Source organism: Sinohyriopsis cumingii, chromosome 8 (assembly GCF_028554795.1).
Source record: "Sinohyriopsis cumingii isolate HCF-2022 chromosome 8, ASM2855479v2, whole genome shotgun sequence".
NCBI classification, from domain to species: domain Eukaryota; kingdom Metazoa; phylum Mollusca; class Bivalvia; order Unionida; family Unionidae; genus Sinohyriopsis; species Sinohyriopsis cumingii.
Genome location: NC_142968.1, coordinates 50,518,154 through 50,542,391, shown reverse-complemented (window position 1 = coordinate 50,542,391; position 24,238 = coordinate 50,518,154). Strand labels below are relative to the sequence as shown.

The 24,238-nt window shown below is 35.6% G+C and overlaps 1 protein-coding gene across 1 annotated transcript in view; it reads left to right on the top strand.

Annotated features, from left to right (window-relative positions):
* Positions 1-15,764, top strand: part of LOC149793493 (uncharacterized) — a 70,216-nt gene extending 54,452 nt beyond the window's left edge. Inside the window, exon 7 of the mRNA XM_089969009.1 lies at positions 15,688-15,764. Within this exon, the coding sequence (XP_089825135.1) occupies positions 15,688-15,764 (77 nt within the window). The remainder of the gene's footprint in view (positions 1-15,687) is intronic.
* The last annotated feature ends 8,474 nt before the right edge of the window (positions 15,765-24,238 follow it).

Sequence of the window (24,238 nt, the reverse complement as noted above, 5' to 3'; positions counted from 1 at the left end):
CAACCCGAAGTCAGTTTCTCTCGGATATACAATTAAGTTGTGTCGAGTATGGACATGGCGGGTTGTGGAATACCCGGTATGATTACCGGGATATGATTTCTGTGGATATGATTGCTTGCTACCCAGGAAGCTTTCTCGGGATGGGCGAGTGTCGCGAATACTTTAAGCGATTTGGACATCCCACGAACTCGATGACATGAGTTGCTATAAACGGTCCTTTACCCGATTTTGACCTGACAGGATTTGCTCGTGTGACTTCGTTTGAATTCGCCGCGAGACTTCATCCGTGCTGTTATGTTTGGTTTGGCAGACACTTCTCAGAGAAACGCTGGGTACCAATAGTGTTATTGCGATATATACTTGACAGCCGAATACTGGTATCATTGACTGTCAGTGAAGCAATCATATCATATCAACCACAGACCTCAGTTTGGTTGCCAACACCGGAGCGTATTAGTTTCGATGAAGTTATTAGCGAGTATGCACAAGAGAGTCCAAATACCCCGATGGATGTCATTGTTGGTGAGGCTCCTAAAGTTCTTAAGATCAAACTTAGTAATAGTGATAAAACAGCAAAAGATCTCGGACAAAGAATAATCGGTAAATTTGCTCAAGGTGCTGCATATGATCACAAACTACATCACTCGCGACTGATTATCGATGATGCTGAATTGGATTTTATAATTGCTGACGCTGTTGCGAGAAATATATTTTGTAATGGGGAGGATGCGTTCTTGTCCGACGGGAAAAAGTGTACACACATCTAAGATCTTCAATGCTGGCTTATGTTTCTATAAATTTGCTATCAATGATAAATCGATTTCCTGACACCGCAGTTAGAGTTGCAACGGATTCATTTTATCTAAGTAAAAGATATTCAGAATCACTGGCTTTTACAAGCAACGATGAATGGAGTTCATGGAGAATAAAAGCGGAGATGTTACATGAATATTGTGAATCCGCTGATGTTACAATTAAGGATAATTATTGGAAATCAGAATTATCAGAAATGTCTTTGACAACTTCGTTGTTGCCATCTGTGTATGATCCAATCACTAGACACAAAACTGTTTATTTAAACGGGCCGGGTGGGTCTGGTAAAACAACTCGAGCGATTGAGTTATTTGAAAATCAGATATGATTGTGCTAACACCTACACACAGGCTTGCCAGGGAGATGAAACAACGAGGAGTCAATTCTTGTACTTATCACAGCTTTTTCAAATACAGCGGCGGTGTGTGGACTCCAGATCGAATGGGAACAAAATATATTCCCGAGAAATTAATTTGGGATGAGATATGTACGGTGCCCTTGGAAACATTAAAAACATTTCTTGATTGGCTGCTAACGAAAAATACTGCAGTGATTATGTGCGGCGATCACGGTCAACCACCTCCGTCTGTCGGCGCATCTCCACATGATTGGTTAAAAGAGTTTGTTGATTATTACGAAGAAGTGTCTGATGATCATAGAGCACTTGATGCAACGTTGAAAGAATTTAAAACATTAATCAGATTACAACCGAATAAAATTCAATGTGAAATTATGCGCGAGATGATTCCTGAAACTTCGATGAGCAACTTTTGGAGCGTGTGGAAACCAGACGATTTGATAGTGGCAAGTAGAAAGATAGAGACACACTTCAACAACAGCTATTTCAATTACAACAAGAAAAGTTTCCAATGTTGCCAGTGCCGTTATGTTATAGACCAGCTGATACGCGGTTACAGAATATAGATGTTGATGTACCAGGGCACCTGACTGCGTCAGGGACAGAGAAGCAGAATTTAGTATTGAATGATATTGTGTTAGTTGATATTAATGCTGTCAAAGACGCACTAAAAATGAATAAATCTCCGTGGACGCTAGGATACGCAATGACAATTCATTCATCTCAAGGACTAACTATCAGTGATACAACTGTCTGGATTGTTGATGATCGAATCAAATGGTCAAACCTAGTCTACTTAGCTGTGTCCAGAGTCAGAAGAATATCTCAGCTGCGAAGGATTGTCTTGGAAGAGTCAATAACTGATAAAAACAACACCGATGGTGATGTAATAAGAAAAAAACTCTCTGGTTACAGAGTGACAAAAAAAATAATCGCGACTTTGATCTTGATGTTGAATTTATTATTGAGTTAAAACAACAGCAGAATAATCACTGCGCGAGCTGTAATTGTATAATGCTATGGCAGTATTCGAATAAAAATTCAAGACAATTTACCATAGACAGAAAAGATAACAATCACGGTCATACATGCGATAATATCATGTTGACCTGTCTTGAGTGTAATCGACGTCGGGGTGCTAGTTAAGTGATCGGGGTGGTAATTGTGTGTCCTCGGGAATTACTTGTAATTGCTCACATGTGAATCCGCGTTGAGGAGCAGTTGAATCCAACCTGTAGATTGCTGGTCTACCAGTGGATCTATTTATGTTAGATATCTTGTGTGTCGTGATGCTCCAAATAGGATCAGTCACTCTTCATTTACCACCTTCAAGTTCACCCGGTTCATATAAATATCTAACTGTAACATCACCCAGTATTTTTTGTTTTTCTTTCTTTCGTTGTAGTGGTATATTTTTTTTTTGTGATCGCGATGGCAGGTTTCATGTTGGTTGTTCTTGTAATCTCATTATTTAGCGCAGCTATCACGCTTGGTAATCTTGCAACCCATTCGCGCGATCTTGTATCTTGAATAAATTCCTTCGCGTACTGATATCCAAATAACCGCTCAGCAAGTGTTCGATTGAATCGCTCAACAATTGCCTGATCGCGATGAACTTCAGTATGTCCTCATCTAATGGTGACGTTATGTTGTTTCATCGGTGATGATACTGCATCCTGAAATTCTTTGCCAGGATCAACTTGTAATAGATTTGGCCATCGCAGACCACCTCGTTGATAAATTTGTTCAAACGCAGAAGCAACCTCAGATGCTGTTTTAGTCGTTAACGGTTCAGCATCTTTGTATCTACTTGCAACACCAACTACAGTTAACGCATACTTGTATGTACGTCTTTGGATAGTATCGTATGGCAGAAATAATATATCAGCCTGATGAACCTCATTTGGCACACTAACATCGAAATGTGCAAAGTGAATTTGTTTAGGGCGCAGTAGATAAATTTGCCATATTGCCTGTCAGGATAACCAATTTTTAGCAGTAACTTTTGTAACTTTTGCTGCTTCAGCAAGTTTACTAACTGCTGCGCTACCTCTCCAATATCCGCTTGGGGATTAATAAATCGACTCCATTATATACCAGCACCTAGCGCTAATTTACCTTTCATTGCGGATTTTATTAACCAGGATGCTAACTTTTCTTTGAAAGATTTATCAGTGATGGCATTTAACGCATGAATTAATTTCACATCTGCGAGATGACGCTGTTGCAAATCCTTACTTTGGTAAGCTACATCATGAGCATGACATGCCTTATCAATAGCGTTTATCGGATACTCACCTGGATTGGGCTGATCCTGAGCATGAAGTCTGATATCAAGTCGGGTTCCAGGACCACAGTAATTATATCCTGGAAGATGTTTTTCTCCTGGGTATTTAGCCCATGGTGTTCCTGGTAACTTGGCTAACTTGCATGCGATATCACCTCCCTTTTTTTATAATAAATTTAAACTTTTTTGTGCCACATCGTTCACACTTGCCTGTAAGCGCTTGTCGATTATTTTTTGTTGTAATTGTTGTCATATCCGCAGTTGGGGTACGTGCTCGGCATTTCACACAATATAAATCCATATTATTTTTATGATATATCTAATGGAAATCACTGACTTTTCTGCGTCAAAGAGATGAGAGCCAATTAAACATAACTCAGTGCTACCAAATTCTGTTCAAATGATTATTATAGGTCCATCTGGGTCGGGTAAAACGCAGTTGTTACTTAATTTAATAATGAAGTGGATGAAGTGGGATAAATTATATTTGATAGCACCATCAGTGGACGATCAGCGATGCTACAGCGTGTTAAAAGATTTTAACGAAAGTGCAAAATCGATAAGTGAAGAAGATGTTGTTGATTTTATAACTGATATTGATGAAGCACCGAGTATCGATGATATTGATGGGAGTATTAATAATTTAGTTGTGTACAATGATGTGATGTTGGACAAACAATCAAACCCTGCCAGGATATTTTCACGTGGACGACACAAAAACACTGATGTGATTTATGTAACTCAACGATATACACAAATACCAAAAGTGATCAGAGATAACTGTAACGTTCTCGCGGTATTTAACGGTGTTGACGCGCACACGTTACGAAAAATACATGAGACTTGGTGCAGCGGCGACATGGACATAAATAAATCCAGAAATTTCTTTAGTCGTGCTCAGGCAAAACCACACGGATTTGTAACGATAAATTTACATGATCCTCGGACACGGTATCGAATAGGATTAGATACAATTTTTAGTTAGAAACGCTAGCGTTAAAAGTGCTTGCACTTTCAGAAATCCTTTAGGATTTTTCCAGGAGCAGCAGAGAGACTGAAACAACACCGAATGTTTCGTCTAGTAGACCCTTGTATCAAGAAGTAGTTATGTAGGCAGATATTTTTCATGAGATAACCCTTCTAGTCAGCGGAGAAAGCTTATTTATCATTGTTTTCTGACTAGAAGGGTTTATTTTGTGAAGATAAGATCTTCTATCTAGAGTGTTTTCGATAGAAGATTCTGTTTGACGAAATAGTTGGTGGGCTCAGTTTCTCTGCTGCTTTACTCCTTAAACATTTATTAATACTTTATTGACAATATAGTGAAATTTACCTTGAGCTGATGGCTCCGGTAGCCTAGTGGTTAGAGCATCTGCCTCAGATGTGGGAGGTCGCAGGTTCGAACCCCAGTTGAGTCATACCAAAGACTTATAAAAATGGTACTAGCAGCTGCCTCGCTTGGTGCTCAGCATTGAGAGGTTAGTGTTAGGACTGGCCGGCCTGGTGTCAGGATAATGTGACTGGGTGGGACATCATGCTATATATCTGTGGCATGATGCCCCAGTGCTGTACATTGCTATAAACTACCACACTGCAGACATTGTAGTAATATGACTGAAAAATTGTTAAAGCTACATTCAAATCCAAAATAACACACACACACATTACTTTGAACAGACCTTTTAATTTACATGTATTTACCTGTGGGAGACTGAATTTAATTCTATTCATATTTTCAGACTTGAAATTGTCTTTTTTATAATGGTACCAGATATGTATTCTTATCACCGGAAATGAAAATTTAAAAAATCATTGAAAATGTATTGCCAATACTTATTAAACATCTTGAAAGTTTCTTAGTACTGTGTTGAATGGTAGTCTTTCCTTTACAGTAGTGGTGAAAGAATTTAGTGAAATTCTGGCCATTAAAATAGACTCCACATTAGACATTAACTGTTGTTGGTACAGTATATTTATTTTAGGAAAGACATATTTTCTTGTTTCTTTAAGAAATAAAAGATGTATGCTAGAAAACATTTGACTTAATCACAGTATCAGCCACAAATTGCAATTTTATAATTTACAAGATTCAACATTATCTTGCAATATCTGTAAATCCTTTTTAATATAAGGCTAGAAACAGCTTTCATGATTACATTATAAGAGAATCAGATTCTGATTTCTTAAGTCAATTAAAATGAATTTATGGTTACAACAATCCTATACATTGGTTGAGATTTAGTAGGTGGGGCAGTTCCTTAATTTCTTAGGGCTGTTCCAGTATAACATATATCCCCACCTGGGGATGGCACTTCAAAAAAACTTCAGTAGGAGGTTGTGTTTCAAACTATTTTAATTCTGACAGTGGAAAGTTGGTTAGGAAAATCACTTCTGTTGTGGGTTGTGTTAACAAAATGAGAAATCGCTGGTGGGTTTGTCAGAAAGAAGAAAAAAAACCCCGAATATATATTTAAAATCGCATCTAACCCCCTCCTAGCGGTCTAACGTGAATAAAATATTGGGTCAGAAAATGATGCCAGTACGTGCGAGTGCACGTAATTTGTACAAATTCGCGTATTTTTAAAGTAGTGATACTCGTTCAGCAAATTACGTCAACGCCACAGATATAAAAATTGTGCTTTGCGCAGTATGCAATTTTTATTAAACTTTTAACTTTAACTTTAAAACTGCATTTTGCGACGTAATTCGCGCTGCCGCAGCTGTCTCACAGCACTTGATGCAATATCCAGATATCTGGATACTTCGGTTCAACATGAATAGCTGTTAAACTAAATTTGATTCGTTCATTGGCCCTGGAACAGGCATTTTATGGAGTTTTAGCCTTAGTTTCATCGTGGAAGTTTTGCAAATGCGTGTTTCCAATAAGGGCCACAAAGGAAACCAAAATGGTTGAATCACAACACGGTTTGTCTTCAGACGACGTTTTCAGTCTGCAAATACTGGCTGGTGATAGCTATGATGACAATGAATTTCATGTATATCGGTCTGTTGGACATTGGAAAAATGTCCCTGGAAATACCAGTGTGTGATTTTGAGCCCAAAATTGATGTTGAGTGTGAGTCCGATGTATGTGTTGGATGGACAATATGCTGGTTATATTTATTATAAATATACCCATGTCTAAACAAGCAGACTATGGGAATGTTGGACTTAAAACCCTAATACAGCATTATGGAAGAGAAAAATCTGGCATAAGAGGCAGCAAAACACTGATTCAAGGAAGTGAATCTTTGGCAGGGTTCATGTTAGTGAAAACTGACAGAGGTCTCAGAAACGCTTATAATCACGCGTATTTGGATGCCAGTTGTTTTTATTTAGGTGGGCAGTAAAATTCAAAGAATTGCCATTCCTGCTTCAGTCACCTGCATAGTGGGAAAATGTGTTGACCAGTTAGCTGTGATGATATTTACAATGACAGAATTTAGTGGTTGAAAGGGCCCCCCCCACGTCGTCACCATTATAAGAGTACATCAAAAAGAACATGCTGCAATAGCTAAGTGGCGAGATCAAAGGCTTTGACTGGCAGCTGGGTTGGAAAATCTACTGATATTTACAGTGCTTGAATTCAGAGGCAGAAATACCCAGAGATGTACATGTGGTCATTTATAACAGTACATCAAATAAACCACTTTAGCTTTCATTATTGTGTTCATTTCTGAGTGTAACGGAATAAGCAGTGCACATGCCCTCGGAATCGTGACATGTTGAGACATAGACTTGAATGAGTATTTTGGGGTTCAACAGCAAACTGACGAAGATTGTGAGATTCAGGAGAGGGTTAAAGTTGCTGGAACTGATAGTTTGGAAGGGACATTAGCCAAGTGTAAGAAAGTGTGTGATGCCTAGCTTAGTGCTTTGAATAAGACCTTCCTTGGATCGAAAAAATTCAGACTCACTCTGATGGACAAGCAAGAGCTATGTCGGTGTTATAAAGAATGCAGAAATTAAACTCTATGGCAACCAATAGTTCTTATAATTGGCATAGTTTTCTGAGAGGGGACTGCAACTTTTCCTGGTGGGACTCCTGTTTTTACCAAAATGGGAGCCGTGGACTCTTAGTTTTAAAATCCTAACGAGACCTCTGGTTCAAAATTTTCTTTTTGGAACAGAGATATCCAAGAGAGAATACCCATGGGGCCATACATGTGAGATGTTGAAAATTGCGCAACCATAAAGAACAGTAACTTGTTCAAGCTAGTTATGCATATGCATTTCATACAGCAGGCAATGAAAGGAGTTCACAGCACAGAATGATATTCATGCACAGAGGCGGAGGATCATATTAAATTCAGAAATAATTAACAGATTAAAACTCATAGGGAACATCAAAGAATCCCCATACATCATAATTAAGTGTGTGTAGATCTCACGTTGGCAGAACCACTGAGCAACAAAAGAATAAAAAGACAAACTTTTGTTCATGCAGATGTATGACCAAATGAAGTACATGCTCTCTATGTGCAAAAATTAAATGACATTAAGCATAAGAGACTGACTGATCTGTGTAAACTCAAGACCTCAAAGCAAGAGGGATAAAATTTGTCCTGTTTGTGTTCGGTTCTTCCTATGTATATTTTGATCATGGTGGTATTTTCTGCAGACCTTTTGGCACTTAGTTCCAAGCCATCATTTGGTATTTGTATTGCAAAATGGATAACTAAAAAAGTATATTATCTAGTACAATACATTTTTAAGCAGTATCATTAACTGATGATGAAATTGATGAAAAAATACTTGATGTCATTCTGATATATGGATTCTTTACTATACTACTAATTATCCTGATTCTTCTTTTTTTTTACCATCTCCTTTAGTCTTACTGGTACCAGTGCTTTTAATAAAATTGTAACTTCTATTTTCTTTCAATCTAAATATTTGTAATTATGTGTTATTGTCAAAAGGTAAAATGTGCTTAGTGTTGTAAAATCTAAAACTATTAATTAGCAAGGGACTAAAGTAAAAAGTGGACAGAAATTATTGCCATATTACAGTGCTGTTAGAAACAACAATAGTTGTACAAGATGTATTTTGCACAAAGTTGTAGAACTAGCGCTCGTATTGTCACCACATATTCTACTTAAATAATTATATCATTATTTCTGTATATTCCTATCAGTATTTTCCCAGTGGTAGTAATTTTCTGATCTGATGTTGTTCATTTCTTGTGCAATTTTTACACATCAAGAATTCTTACCGTATCATTAAAAATCAATGTAATCTGAACCAAATTGAGTTGTTTGAGAAGAAATTATTTTTTTAACCCAAAAATCACTGAAGCTACGAGTTCTTGCATATTAGAAGTCTCACATTAAATAATATTTGAAGTAGCCATGATAGTAGTTTAGGATGCAACTGTACCAATTTCACCTTTGGTATATCCAGATCTTGAATTGATGGATGAACATAGTTCCAAAATAAACACATCAATTTTAGAACCTGTTCATTGACTATGAATCAAGTATCCAAGTCCAACTGAACTGATAGAAATTTTTGAATTCTTTTGACAAAATCATAATTAGCTGTCAAATATGGAGTAAGCCTATGGTCTTTATGCCATTCCAACCAAGACCCCACCACAACCATGTGACCATGCCCAATGACATCACATTAATAATCGCTATACAACTAGAGATGACATCTCTTCGAGAATTTTGATTTCAGTAGAGCTGTAACAGAGTGGAACAGTAAGAAAGAGTGACAGATATTTAAGTGTTAGGGAGATATTTAATAATGGCTATTCCCACCACCACCACTTCCTCATTGGAGATCACACACACACAAAACTTAGAGTACATCCTGAAATCCTGGCAGCATCCCTGCAGAGGAGATAACTTGACTATTCAATTTTATTGGTCTCTACCCCATGGTATTTCTGTTACTTGAACATTATCTTACAGTGTGTCCATTCAGCATGGTCGAAAAAGGCTTACAACCATTGAGAGTTGTTCAAGGACTCACATTACTACAGATGTGAAAGAACGAGAACCATACTATAAATTAGTGAAGATAAAATAGAGTATATATGTGTTTGACTGTCCCTGATTGGTTGATAATGAAAGTAAGATTTTAGTAAAAACAATCTATTGAGAGCTTGTCCTGCTTGTAACTGAAAAAAGTGAGGGACATTGTTTTATTAACATAATTTCCATCCCTTTACAGACCCGAGTTTGGACAACTCATTACTGAAATCAGCAGCTGACTCTTTGGTGCAGTATTGAAAGCACACATTTCAAATTTGTATAGATCCAGAAAATGGTGCGGCTGTTACGGTTATCTTTTCACAAAAGCTGTTGTCACAGATGTGTCTATACTGATATAGATTTGATCATGCGCACTCAAAATTTTAAGTTACTGAATTTTAATATTGTGGTGTTTGCACAAATTTACAGTGGGAACTGAATTAGTACAGTCCTGAACTCTTGAGTTTTGTGCAGAAATATGGAATCCAAGCAGAATACATCCAGAAATTTAGAGGTTTTCAATCTTGGAGTTAGTCTCCCCATTGTGTTTCACACTGATATGCATATTCACAGAACATTTGTATAGTAGTAGGAAAAGTAAGTGAGAAATTAGATACATATCATAAACAAGACAAATAGTATGTGGGGGGAGAAAATCGTAAGAACAGGCTGGATTGGAGAAGTATAATAAAAACAATAATGAGTAGTAGTGTGCCTCTTTTTTCATGTGTGCAACATTATTTTATTAGCTTCAGTAAGAAATTTTATCAAAAGGAAGACAATAAAGGGTGTACAGTTAACTAAACCAATATGAATTTAGCTACTTAAAAGCTGTACCAAATTGATTTTAACCTTCTGGTCTGTTTCTGTCCATTCTGTTGATAAGTCCACTGAATCAGCATGGTTGGAAAAAATGTTTGGCAAATTTAAAAATTTAAAAATCTGCCTGAGAGATGTGAATAATTTTATTTCTTGGTTTGTTGATTGTGGTTGTTGCTCAATTCAAATGCATCATTGAAAAACATTGATGCATTCTCATACTTTGTTACAAATATTTATTACAGATGCATATCTCCAGTTATTGGTGAATATAGCTTAAATAAGTTATAACAGTTCTAGTTGGAACAATGAACATTGTTAAGAGAAAATTTAAGTGAGCTAAAATGTAAACTTTTCGGCAGTGTGTGATGCAGGATTGCTTAAGACCTTTCCATCTCATATACTCACCATGAAAAATCCATTTGCACCAACTGATGATGACTTTCAGTTAACTGTCATAAAGGCATAATTGACAATATTCTAAGGTCTACAAAAATTACTTGAGTCAAAAGTTATAAACTGATATTGCTGTGGCAGAAATGATTGACTAGTGCCTTTGCTGCTGTTGCCACAGTTGATTAGTTGGTTGATTCAGTGTGGTTTGATTTTGGGGTTTTTTGGTGATTTTTTTTACAATATATTAGGTGGAGGAAGAACCCTGAAAGACCACCAACCTAAATTGGTTGATCTGTGACACAAACTCACTCTGTGAGATGTTTAAGTGATGTAAAAGCAAGCACCTTAGTACACTTGGGCACATGGAGCCTCTGTTGATTTGACGTTTATCTCCAACAGCTGAAGTCATTTAGACATGAGATCTCGGGGTTTCAGTAGATCATTATGGCCTTTACACCATTTTCAGATGAAGAGAATCTATATATGGCAGCCAGTTTTACTGCTAAGAAAATTCAAGTCCTTTTGAGACACCAAACACCACTTATGTAGAACCACTCACCTTGCACAAGTAACTGGCAACATTCTCATTAGCACATTGGAGGCAAGTAATTACATGACAAGCATCTTGTACCACTGCCATGGAAGCCCCTTAGATCTGTATCACAAGACAAGCATCTTATACCACTCTGCCATGAAAGCCCCTCACTTCCACAGGCATCATTGGGTTTTTCTTCGGAGAAATCATATAAGTTTACCAAAACATTTATTGGAAAAGAGAATAACAAAGAATCATAGAATCTGACCACACATTTAAAACAATACAAGATTTAACTATTATTCTAATCAAAAGCAGCATGCCTGAGAACAAAGAAAAATAGCAAGACATAGTGATCACTTTAGGAAACAGAGTTTAGTAAGGACACAAATTCATGATTTCTGTATTAGAATAGAAATATCTATTATAAAATCTGTATTCATGGATGTTAAATTAGTAGGTATTAAGGGACTGATCAATGACATCTACAAATAATAAGCCACCATGAAAATCTGTGATTTCACAGTATCAGAGACATACTTGGCTGACAGACAAACAAACAAAAGGACAAAAGACTGATTATAATGAATGAATACAAATAAAAATATGCAGTAGATTATATGATGTATATGAATTCAGTAGATTACCTCCAGCCAGCTGTCATTTAAATCGCTTCTGTCCCCAACCCAATAGTAAAATCGCTTCTACTGCCCACTAACCCATAGCCAGAAATTATGTTAAAAAAATATACTTCTGTAGGGGGCAGTGTTCCTCGATTAAAACACATCTGACAGTGGATCATAATTTTTTTTAATTGCTTCTGTTGTGGGTTGGTTGAATTTGAAAGTGCCTTCTCCCCGGGGGGTATATGTTTTACTGGAACAGCCCTAATTAAATTGCTGTTGTTAAGTTCATATTACTTTAAAACTGCAGAAATTGACAGTCATCTGGAAAGTATTTGAAAAGACATTGCATTAAAGTTGATGCACTAATTTTCTACTTGTAAAGGACATGCCTGTGTTAAGGTTACATGAGCTTACTTTTTCAGATAATGTTAGGCTTAATATCTTCCACTGAATAGATGAAATAAAGCTTTTATTTTCATTTGTTCAAATAAAACCAGTTCTGTCTCCTTTTTAAATGTTGTTGATTGATCATTATCTTTTATTTGCATGTAGTTTTTTGTATCTTCTCTTTGATTTTGTTACAAAGCAGCTTAGTTCAGAAAAATCCATATATTATGTTTTAGAAAAGAAATTAAGTTTATTATTGACACTTTTTGCAGTATAACTGATAACTTTACATACAACAATCAGTGGGGGCCCCGAGTGGCCGAGTGGTCTAAAGCGCTCTTCGTTACGGATCACTGCCATCTCACCTCTGTCTGCGGTGGTTCGAGTCTAAGATTCAGCCAATGTGGGCATGTGAGAAAGCTTGCCAGTAGCTTCTCGTGGGTCGGTGGTTCTTTCCGGGGTTTTCCGGGTTCTTCCTCCACCATTAATACTGGCCGCCATGTATAGCCTATCGTGCTGAAAAATGGCGTTAAACCCCACAACGACAACAACAACAATCAGTGACAGTGTCTGTTATATTTAAACTAATTTATTCCTAAAGAGAGGAAACACAAAGTTTCTTTCCACACCAATCAATTTTAAAGCTATTATATTTTAGCTTTGCAAACATAATCATAAGACCCACATTAAAACACAAACCATTGCCATTTATTATACATTGTAGTAACTGTGTGAGTTCGAGTCCAAAGCTCGGCTAGCGTGGGTACATGGGAAAGCCTGCCAGTAGCTTCTCATGGGTCGGTGGTTCTTACCTGGGTTTTCCAGGGTTCGTCCTCCACCATTAATACTGGCCGCCATGTATAGCCTATCTTGTGCTAAAAAATGGTGTTAAACCCTAGAACAACAACAACAACTACATTGTAGAAAGGGAAATAGCTGTTAATTTGTGCAACAGAAATGGATTTCAAGAAAGTTGAATTATATCTAATTCATTTTTGACAACTTACTAACATTTCCTTTTTTTTAATTGCATATGCTGTTAGACATGAACAGTCCAAATAATTAGTTATCAAAGATGATAATATAAATGAATTTTGTCAATCGAAGGATAAATTATTTAAAAAAGTTTTAAGAATTTCCTTTACAAAACACAGCATCATAAAAAGTCATGACAAGTCTGAACCAGTACTTTACAGTAAAATAAAAAAACAACATGCAGTTCTTGGAAAAAATGTTTGGAAATGACAATTTATTGACTAATATTTTTGAAAGTAAAATCTAACTTATTCATTTGCCATTATTTACTCTCACAAGTTAGCATCAGTTTTACTGTATAACACTATCAAGAAATAGATAAAAACGTTTGTATACTGACAGTGTATTATGACTCTATGGTCTTAAGCAAGGTAACATAATAAAGCAGAACTTGCAAGTTTAGTTAATGTACCTGATAATGTATTTCTCTTAAGTTCAAAAGTGAAAACTTGAGAGGAATTTTAACCTCTGTGAATTAAATCCCATATAATCCTATATGTTTTATCACAAGTCCAAACTTATAGTAATCTGAGTGAATTCAAATATTGAATGTGCTTTTGTACCAATAGTCTTGAATATGCTTTTGTACCAATAGTCTTGAATGTGCTTTTGTACCAATAGTCTTGAATTGGCTGTTGTACTAATTGTCTTGCTGTATCACAATGATGTCCAGAATGTTTTTGAATGAGTTTGCAATAATCCCAAAATGGTGCTTGGGTCCAAAACATCAGTGAGAACATTGTAATTCCAGTGAATAATTTAAATAATTTATTTCACAATATATTTAAATACAACATTAAATTTTACAGACTGAACATGGAACAGAAATGAATATATTTATTTAACAGATCCTTATATACTAATTTCACTGAGATGCAATAAAATGACCATAATGTGAGTCACAAATTTGCTTCCAGAACATTCAAACTTTGTAAATAAGGTTAGGCCTTAAACTGAAATCAAAGTAAACATCTTTTTAAAAACAATTATTAAAGTCAGCTAGAACACAACTCGAACTTAAGTCATGAACAAAGGTCAGTTACACAGCATACCCGTAAATTAAATAGAAATAGGTTATTTACTTTGGAATGAAATTTGCACACCAAACTCATTTCTACTGGCATAAAGCAGTGATGTATTGAATGAATTTAGTCCAGAGAGAACTAATAAATTCAGACTGGCCGAAATAATTATTCAAATTACAAATTGCTGTCCAATGTTCTCATATATATTTTCTTGGATACTTTTATTTCTTTGTCTTTGAACAGTATTATTTAGATTCTAACATTTATTTAGATCCTATAACACCCATTTATCACTTTATTTGTTATCCAACTTAATTTGACTAAAACATCTTTACAGTCTGACCACTAGCACTGGTTTGGGTTTCTGCATTGATTTGATGCTGATTTCCTCAAAACTTTGACTGTTATACATTAAGGTTTTACATAACAGTGTTTAGTGTTATTGTTGGGTTTTTTTTCAAGGTTTAACACCATTTTTCAGCACAAGATAGGCTATACATGGTAGCCAGTACAACTGGTGGAGGAATAACCTGGGAAAACTCCAGGAAGAACCACCAACCCACAAGAAACTACTGGCAAGCTTTCTCACAGACCCACTAGGGGCCCCATTTTTAGTATTAAGCTTGCCTTGTCAATCCTTATGTATTCTCGGCCACTTCTTCAGTTATTTATATAACAAAGATTGTGTAGGAGAACGTAGTGCTTAGCACATCTTCATGATACAAGAATAACATTATATTGACTTTGATACATTATTCTGCAATCCATGATGGTTTATAACTGATAATAGGACAAAGCCCTCCTGGGCGAAGAATGGGATTTATCAAAGAGAAAAATATAGACTGAATACACATACATGCCAACCAATATGCTTTTGGTGTAATCATTACACTTTTTTCACTAAATTACGCCTTACGTTGAAACATATTTGGATTATGCATTTTCGGTATGTCCCCCTCCCCAAAAAATTATTAATTTGTTTTCTTATTTTTATTAACATCCCATTAATCTTTCAGACCATATTCTAGAAAAGACGGCTGCTACATAACTACAGCATAAGAGTATGCTTGTCCATAACCTTGCATGAACTTTCCTAACAGTATTATGTTTTATTTATAGCATCTGCCCAATTTCCAAGAAACATGCTGGTTTTACTTTCAAATGTTTGACCTCGGTTTCTATTTATAGCAGCTGTATGGCTTAATTAGGAGAGAACAGACTGGTTTTCTAATTTTTAATCTTTGCTTGCAGATACAGAAATTACAGTAGGTATTTGGTGCTAAAAGTCAGGTCAGATTTATTCTAGTAGATGCGTGTGTTAGATCAAAAATATTTTTCAAATAATTTCACAGATGGATTAGAAAAAGACGAAAAACTGATTCAAAGATGAATACATAAATTACACAATACAGCATTCCATTCTAGGGCAGCTTCATACCTACTGCAGGCTGTGTGTAAAGGATTTCATTATTGGTCATGATGATAAAACAAAGAAACCTTGAATTAGCTCATTTTACAAACTCCAATATTAAGGTAACTTGTAACTTCTTTTTCAAAGCAGAACTAATAAATGCAGAGGCATTATTTACCAAGTTCTTAATAGAACATGGACTAGAGCAGCAGAAGACTACATTGATCCTTTGCTCAAATGGATGTTTCCTGATTCCAAAATTGCAGAAAATATGCATCTGCAAGAACAAAATCATCTAATATTGTTAGGTGTTTAGCAGAAGATGATTCATTTAAAATTGCAGCAGCCATGAAAATTGGGCCATTTAGTATTGCAACTGACAGGAGCAGTGATTATGATGACAAAATGTTGTACCCAGTCTGTGTTAAAGACTTTGACAATGAAAAAGGGCAAAGTCAGAGTGCTCTTCTTTGATTATCAGAATTAACAGTATAGATTCCACTGGAGAAAACCTTTTTTATTTGCTTAATAATGCTTTGAATAAACATAAGTTGGCAGAACTGTATGGGATTTTCAGCTGATAATGCATCAGTGATGACTGGAATTCATAAAGGAGTTGCATTCCATATTTTGTTAAATGTCTCCATCATTGTACATATCAGATTGTCCCTGTCAAATGATGCACCTTGCTACAGGAAAGGCTGCTGATAAATTAGGAGAATTCCTGAAGTATCAACTTGGCATTCTACCTAACAATGTACTTCATGTGGACAGAGTTGATGTGCAATGGCACCTTATTTCCCAGCTAAAAGATCCATTAACTGGAAGATATATATTTCCTCTTCTTTGTCAGGTTATGAAAGGAATATTGGTTCTTCACCATCCTAATGCTGACTGTGTGAGATTGTTCAGTATTGTTAACAAAAATAAATCTGAATTCAGATCCAGGCTTTGTAACCCAGCATTTGGTTCGCTACTGGTGTGTAAAACATTCATAACCTCAGCTGGTACAAAGTGTTTTGAAATGCAGTATGAGAGACGTTTGCTTTTTAAAGCTTGAAGTGCGTTATATACACATTTGAAGCAGTAATTGATGTTCAAAGCCAAGAAGGGGTAAATACATCACTTGGTACCTATGCTTATTGAAATTTATTATGCTATATGTGGATTACTCTTTTTCTGCTCAGATTACTCTTTTTGTCCTGTTGGATTACACTTTTCCCTCACCAGGGATTGGCATGTATGTGAACAGTACAGACAGGAATCGGTCATAGATATTACAAACTGTATGATTTTTTTTATCATTGATGAAAGGACAAAGCCCAGCTTTGAAAAGAACAGGCATGTTATAGAAAAGAAGAAGGAAAAACAATATCTATTACAAATTGAATGTACCACAAGATAAATGGTACAAAAAAAATAAGTGAAAAATATTAGGAAGTCTGGTTGAAAGCAGATTAAGAAAATATATGAAATATTTGTGAGTTCTAAAGCTGCTAGAACAGCAGATTCATAATGTGAAACCTCCATATCATTGTCGTATGTTGTAATTTACATTCATGCTGTAAATATTATTCCACTTGACAAAATTTAATGTAGACATTTTGCAGAATAATAATAATAATAATGAGGACTTTGTGTAGCGTCTAATCTTTAGAAGCTCTAAGCACTTTACAACATTAGACAACTCTTATAAGATAAAAAACATGATAATATTATTACAAAAACAAACACCATGAAATTAGAAAAACATTAAAAAATAAAAAACATGCTGAGAATATTTCAGGTAGGAAACATTATTAGGTCTTTAAGTTTGTTCTTGCAGTCGAAATAAGTGAGTTTTGAGAGCCCTCTTGATTGTGATCACTGTGTCTTTGTGTCAGAGTTCAGTGGGCAATTCATTCCACATTGCTGGGCCCTGGCATGCAAAAGAACACTGTCCATATGACTTTGTTTTCATAGTGGGAATAGTGAGTGTATGATTGTCAGAAGAGGAGCATAAGTTTCTTGCTGGTGTGTACACATGGGTGAGATCGGATAGGTATGTAGGACTAGAGTCCGACAGTGAAACGTAGCACAGAGAACAAATTTTGTGTTTGATTCTGGATCGAATGGATAGCCAGTGTAGGGTACAGATCAGTGGGGAGGTGTGCTCTGATCGTGGTATTCTAAGTATGATCCGAGCAGCTGTTTTTTGAAGTTTCTGGAGTAGATATTGAGATGAACCAGACAGAATTGAGTTACAATAGTCCATTCTTGAAAGTACTAATGAACACACAAGTGTTTTAGTGGCATCAACTGAAATATTTTCGAATTGAGCTGATGCATCTCAGCTTAAAATATGCAGCCTTGCATATGTTCATGACATTTTGGTGCAGTGTGAGAGTACTGTCCAGAGTAACACCTAGGTTTCATACTGATTGTGTGAATATAATGTTGGCATTGCTGATATTTATTGTTTGAGATAAAAGATGTGAATGAGAAAGTCTTTGTGTTATGATCAGAATGGCCTCAGTTTTATCATCATTCATCTGCAGCTTGTTACATGTCATCCATAATTTCACATCAGAAATGCACCTCTCTACACCTTGGATGGTAGCATCAACTTCAGTTGGGTGGCTAGATTTGTATATCTGGGTGTCATCAGCATACAATTGCTGAGACACTGGATGATGCTCTATGACACTTGAGAGTGACTGAGTGAACTGAATGAAGAGAACAGGTCCAAGAACAGACCCCTGTGGAATGCCACAACATATATCAACTGGGCTAGAGTGTATTCCATTTACAGATACGATTTGTGTCGTGTTGACCAAGTAGAACTTGAACCACATTAAGGCTGTATCATGAATGCCAAACACATGCTGGAGACTGTGAAGTAATATATCATGGTCTATTGTGTCAAATGCTGCAGACAAATCAAGGAGGGTGAGGACTGTAATCTTTCCGCTATCCAACACAGAAAGAATGTCATTAACTACTTTTAGAAGAGTAGTTTCAGTACTGTGGCAAGGGCGATATGCAGATTGTACATTGCTAAAAAGACTGTTTGAATTTAGATGAGATACAAGCTGGGATAGAACAACCTTTTCTAAGATTTTTTATATGGATGGGAGATTAGAAACTGGGCGGTAGTTCTTTAAATCATTATGGTCTAGTGTTGGTTTCCTCAGCAGAGGCTTTACAATGGCAGTTTTGAAAAATGATGGGAATTCCCTGGATGAGAGAGAGGTATTAATAACATCAGTTAGTGAAGGCAGTACTGGATCTAAGCACTCAAGAAGCAGTGATGTTGGAATTGGATCAAGTTCTCATGACTTTTGTGCACTTTTCATCAGGATTGTACGTACGAAATCCATAGAGAACAAACTGAAAGATTATTACATGACATCAAATGGCAAGAAATGCTTAGATTTGTATAATTCCAATAGTGATTACATTAAGTAAGTGTTGGTTAGATAAAATTCATATATATGAATTGTAAACAATTCTATAGAAAAAATCTTAATACAGTATTGAGTATTTGTTTTGTTTGTAATACTTGTATGCCTTTATCAACAATTTTAAAATACTGGATATATTTGCGTATAAGCCGACCCCCCCCCCCCTTTTCCAACTCAACAGGTATAAGCACTGAAAAGTGCATGACCCACGTATAAGTTGACCCTCAACTCCGAGACATCACAAAATGCACGAGGTAAGTTCTAAATGCATTTATTTCGGCAAACTTATATTAACAAAAATGACATGTATACTTATCTCGAGGTTGGTGTGCATGATTATTAAAAAGAAATGGTATAAACTTGTTTGAAAAGTAATATATTTAATTTTCTGTTTCTGCCTAATCTAGATTTGTGTATAATTTGATCGAATGATGACAAGAATTTTGCATTGTGAGTTTCTGTAACACTACCTCTCACTTTTGACTCGATTATTGTTTGTTTATGCATTATTGCATTGGACATTTGATACCAGTGCACCAGTAATTATGTTTTTACTTTGTTTAGAAACTGTAAATATCTGACTCATTAAAATGTAATCCCAGTATGACAACACAACGAACGACAATACAGTTCAATTCAATGCTGACGATTAGGCAACTGAACATTATGGCCTCCACATGTACATTGTAGGTTTGAACACGCACTGAATGAAGTACATCCCATAGAATTGAATCATGGGCACCACTGCGCTAAACTTTAATGGTATCTCCAAAATACAATAATGAAGTTTCAGAAATAATGCTTAAAAAATTACGCTAATACCATAAAAGCTGAGTTTTAGTTTTGCTTTGATGTAAGTGACCTTACACCATACCTGTCAACGTTCTTGTTGGGAGGGGAAAAAAAAACCAAACGATTTTTGGGGTTGCTCCATGCCTACCTCCTGATTTCATAATATCTTATGATTTTTGCAGAGAACTCCGATTATTACATTATGTCTTCGATTTTCATTTCTCCTAAAAAGGAAAAAAGTCGTACATGTTCTATGGTATCACCTGTGAATTATTGTTGTGACAAAATAATTACTAGAAAGAATTCGCTTCTTCACTAAATAGAATGTTAAGTTTAAACATTCACATCAATTAATGATTTTTTTTTAACCTCTAGAACAGTAAAAAAAAGAAAACAGAACAAACAATAAACCACAACAGTAAAATCGTTGACAATTAATTTCATCCTAAGAATGATCACTACAAATGCTGTAACTCCATATGCTATATAGCACCATTCCCACCTTAGAAACTTACACTAGTGAACACCTGGCATTTTTATACTGTATATACCATAATTGTCTGACATTGTTACCCACCCACGCTTACAAACACACAAGTACAATTATTCCTATAATTGTAATCATTTTCACTATACCAGTGTTTGGTACTTAATGCGATTGGCAGTTATGTATCTTGGCTACCGCATTATAATGAGGCAGAGTTTATCTGACTTTTTGTGGTCAAAACTTACTTGAGGATAAAGAGTTATTTATCTGACACAAGGATACAAAAAATAAATTCAGATAGACTGGGAATGTATTCATTTCTACAGAATAATTCAGATGTTGGACAATAGAGATGGTTATTTTTGGGGGAAGTGTTGGGGACATAGTATATTTTGAAGGCAAATAAAGAATTCAAGGTTGGTGGTTTAGGTTCATTTAGAATTGTAATGTTTAATGGTCCGTTGGGGCTATATTTATTTGGGATTGATGGTCTAAGATTTTTAAGTGTGAGAGTTGGTGTGTGTGTTTTTTTTGTTGTTGTTTTTTGAGGTTCGTTTAATAATTCTGAGTGCTTGGAAATAATTAGGAAATACACTTGATCTTTAGAGCTGTTCCAGTAAAACATATACCCTACAGGGAGAAGGCATTTTCAAATTCAACCAACCCACAACAGAAGTAATTTTAAAAAAATATGATCCACCGTCAGATGTGTTTTAATCGAAACACACTGCCCCCTACATCCCAGGTGGATGCTATACATAAAGGTGGATGCTCTACATCTGAGGTGGATGCTCTACATCCAAGGCGAATGCTTTACATCTGAGGTGGATGCTCTACATCCAAGGTGGATGCTCTACATATGACGTGGATGCTCAACATCCCAGGTGGATGATTTACATCCAAGGTGGATGATTTACATCTGAGGTGGATGCTCTACATATAAGGTGGAAGCTCTACATCCAAGGTGGATGCTCTAATCACTTAGTTCGCCTAAGTGGTTGACTTCCACTGATTTTATTCACTCTGACAAATACATGGTGTAAGTATTGAACTTGTCGGGTCTTTGATTTGTGTTCTTACATGTTCGCTGTTTGTGTCGCCTTAGTTTTATTCTGTATTCTATATTTTGTGTATTTCCTGTGGTTAAAACACAACATTTAATACTTATTACTATGCACATTTTGACAGACAAAACCACAAATTTAAATACTCTAGAAAATTATTTTTTCTACAAAACCATGAAATTTGAGCCCCTGGAAAATAAATGACGGTACAGTATCACATAGCTGTCAAGATATTCCATGACTCAACAGCACTGTTATGTAGGTTTTTTTTGTGTTATGATATACAATTTTATTATCTGAAATACTGAGGATAATACTGTATTACATAATGATAAAAATTGCTTATCATTTCTAACTACTCACCATATCTCCAACTATATCTTCCGATAATATTGTTCATGGAACTCCCCTACCACTATTTTGTTTTAAAATGACACAAATCGATTTCTAGACTGGTTCCTTGTTTCAGACTTCTTTATCATGAATGCAACTTCTGAAACAAGGAATCAGAAAACCCACCATACTCACACACACCATCTGTAGCATTAATGCTTTTTCCCTTTATTTCTTAATCTGGTATTGGTTTAGTAGCATAATTTACATATTATTTGATTTATATATGAGATGAATTTGTTTTCTTTACATGACAATTTTTATACTGTGTTTTCAATATCAGTCTTTTGATGAAACAGACAAATTTCATTCTTAGTCTAGTAATTTTTTGTTTTCATTGAAAAGTTATATCCATTTCTCCCAAGGAATTTCTTACTGAAGCTGAGAAAATAATGTTGCACACATAAAAAAGAGGCACACTTCTACTCATTATTGTTTTTATTATACTTCTCCATTCCAGCCTGTTCTTATGATCTTGTCCCCCCCACATACTGTGTCTTGTTTATGATATGTATCTAAATTTCTCACTTACTTTTCCTACTACTATACAACTGTTTTGTGAATATGCATATCAGTGTGAAATGCAGTGGGGAGACTAAATCCAAGATTGAGAACTTCTTCATTTCTGGATGTATTCTGCTTGGATTCTGTATTTCTGCACAAAACTTGAGAGTTCAGGACTCTGTACTAATTCAGTTCCCACCGTAAACCTGTGCAAACACCATGATATTAAAATTCAGTAACTTAACATTTTGAGTGCTCATGATCAAATTTGTATCAGTATAGACACATCTATGATGACAGGTTTTGTGAAAAGAAAACCATATGAATCCGCACCATTTTCTGGATCCATACAAATCTGAAATGTGTGCTTTCAATACTGCACCAAAGAGTCAGCTGCTGATTTCAGTAATGAGTCATGCAAACTCGGGTCTGTAAAGGGACAGAAATTATGTTAATAAAACAATGTCCCTCGCTTTTTTCAGTTACAAGTAGGACAAGCTCTCAAAAGATTGTTTTTACTAAAATCTTAATGTCATTATTAACCAATTAGGGACAGTCAAACCCATATATACTCTATTTTATCTTCACTGATTTATAGTGTGGTTCTCGTTCTTTCACATCTGTAGTAATGTGAGTCCTTTAACAACTCTCAATGGTTGTAATGGTTGTAAGCCTTTTTGACCATGCTGACTGGGCACGCTGTAAAATAATGTTCAAGGAACAGAAATACCATGGGATAACCAGAGACCAATAAAATCGAATAGTCAAGTTATCTCCCCTGCAGGGATGCTGCCAGGATTTCAGGATTTACTCTAAGTTTTGTGTGTGTGTGATATCCAATGAGGAAGTGGTGGCGGGAGGAATAGATAATGTTAAATATTACCCTAACACTTAAATATCTGTCACTTTTTCTTACTGTTCCACTCTGATAAGGCTCTACTGAAATCAAAATTCTCGAAGAGATATCATCTCTAGTTGTATAGCGATTATTAATGTGATGTCATTGGGCATGGTCATGTGGTTGTGGTGGGGTCTTGGTTTGGATGGCAGAAAGACCATAGGCTTACTCCATATTCGACAGCTAATTATGATTTTGTCAAAAGAATTAAAAAATTTTTAAAAATTCATTTTTTCTCGGATACTTGATTCATAGTCAATGAACAAGCTCTAAAACTGATGTGTTTATTTTGGAGCTATGTTCCTCCATTACATTCAAGATTTGGATATACCAAAGGTGAAATTAGTACAGTTGCATCCTAAACTACTATCATGGCTACTTCAAATGTTATTTAATGTGAGACTTTAATGCAAGAACTCATAGCTTCAGTGATTTTTGGGTTAAAAAAAATAATTCCTTCTCAAACAACTCAATTTGGTGCAGATTACATTGTTTTTTAATGATACTGTGAGAATTCTTGATGTGTAAAAATTGCACAAGAAATGAACATCAGATCGGAAAATTACTACCACTGGGAAAATACTGATAGGAATATACAGAAATAATGATATTATTATTTAAGTGGAATATGTGGTGACAACTTTGCTAAAATACATCTTGTACAACTACTCTGTTGTTTCTAACAACGCTGTAATATGGCAATAATTTCTGTCCACTTTTTACTTTAGTCCCTTGCTAATTAATAGTTTTAGATTTTACAACACTAAGCACATTTTAGCTTTTGACAATAACACATCATTACAAATATTTAGATTGGAAGAAAACAGAAGTTACAGTTTTATTAAAAGCACTGGTACCAGTAAGACTAAAGGAGAGGAAAAAAAATATTCAGGATGAACAGATTAGTAGTGTAGTATAAAATCCATATATCAGAATGACATCAAGTATTTTTCATCATTAGTTTATAACACTGCTTAAAAATGT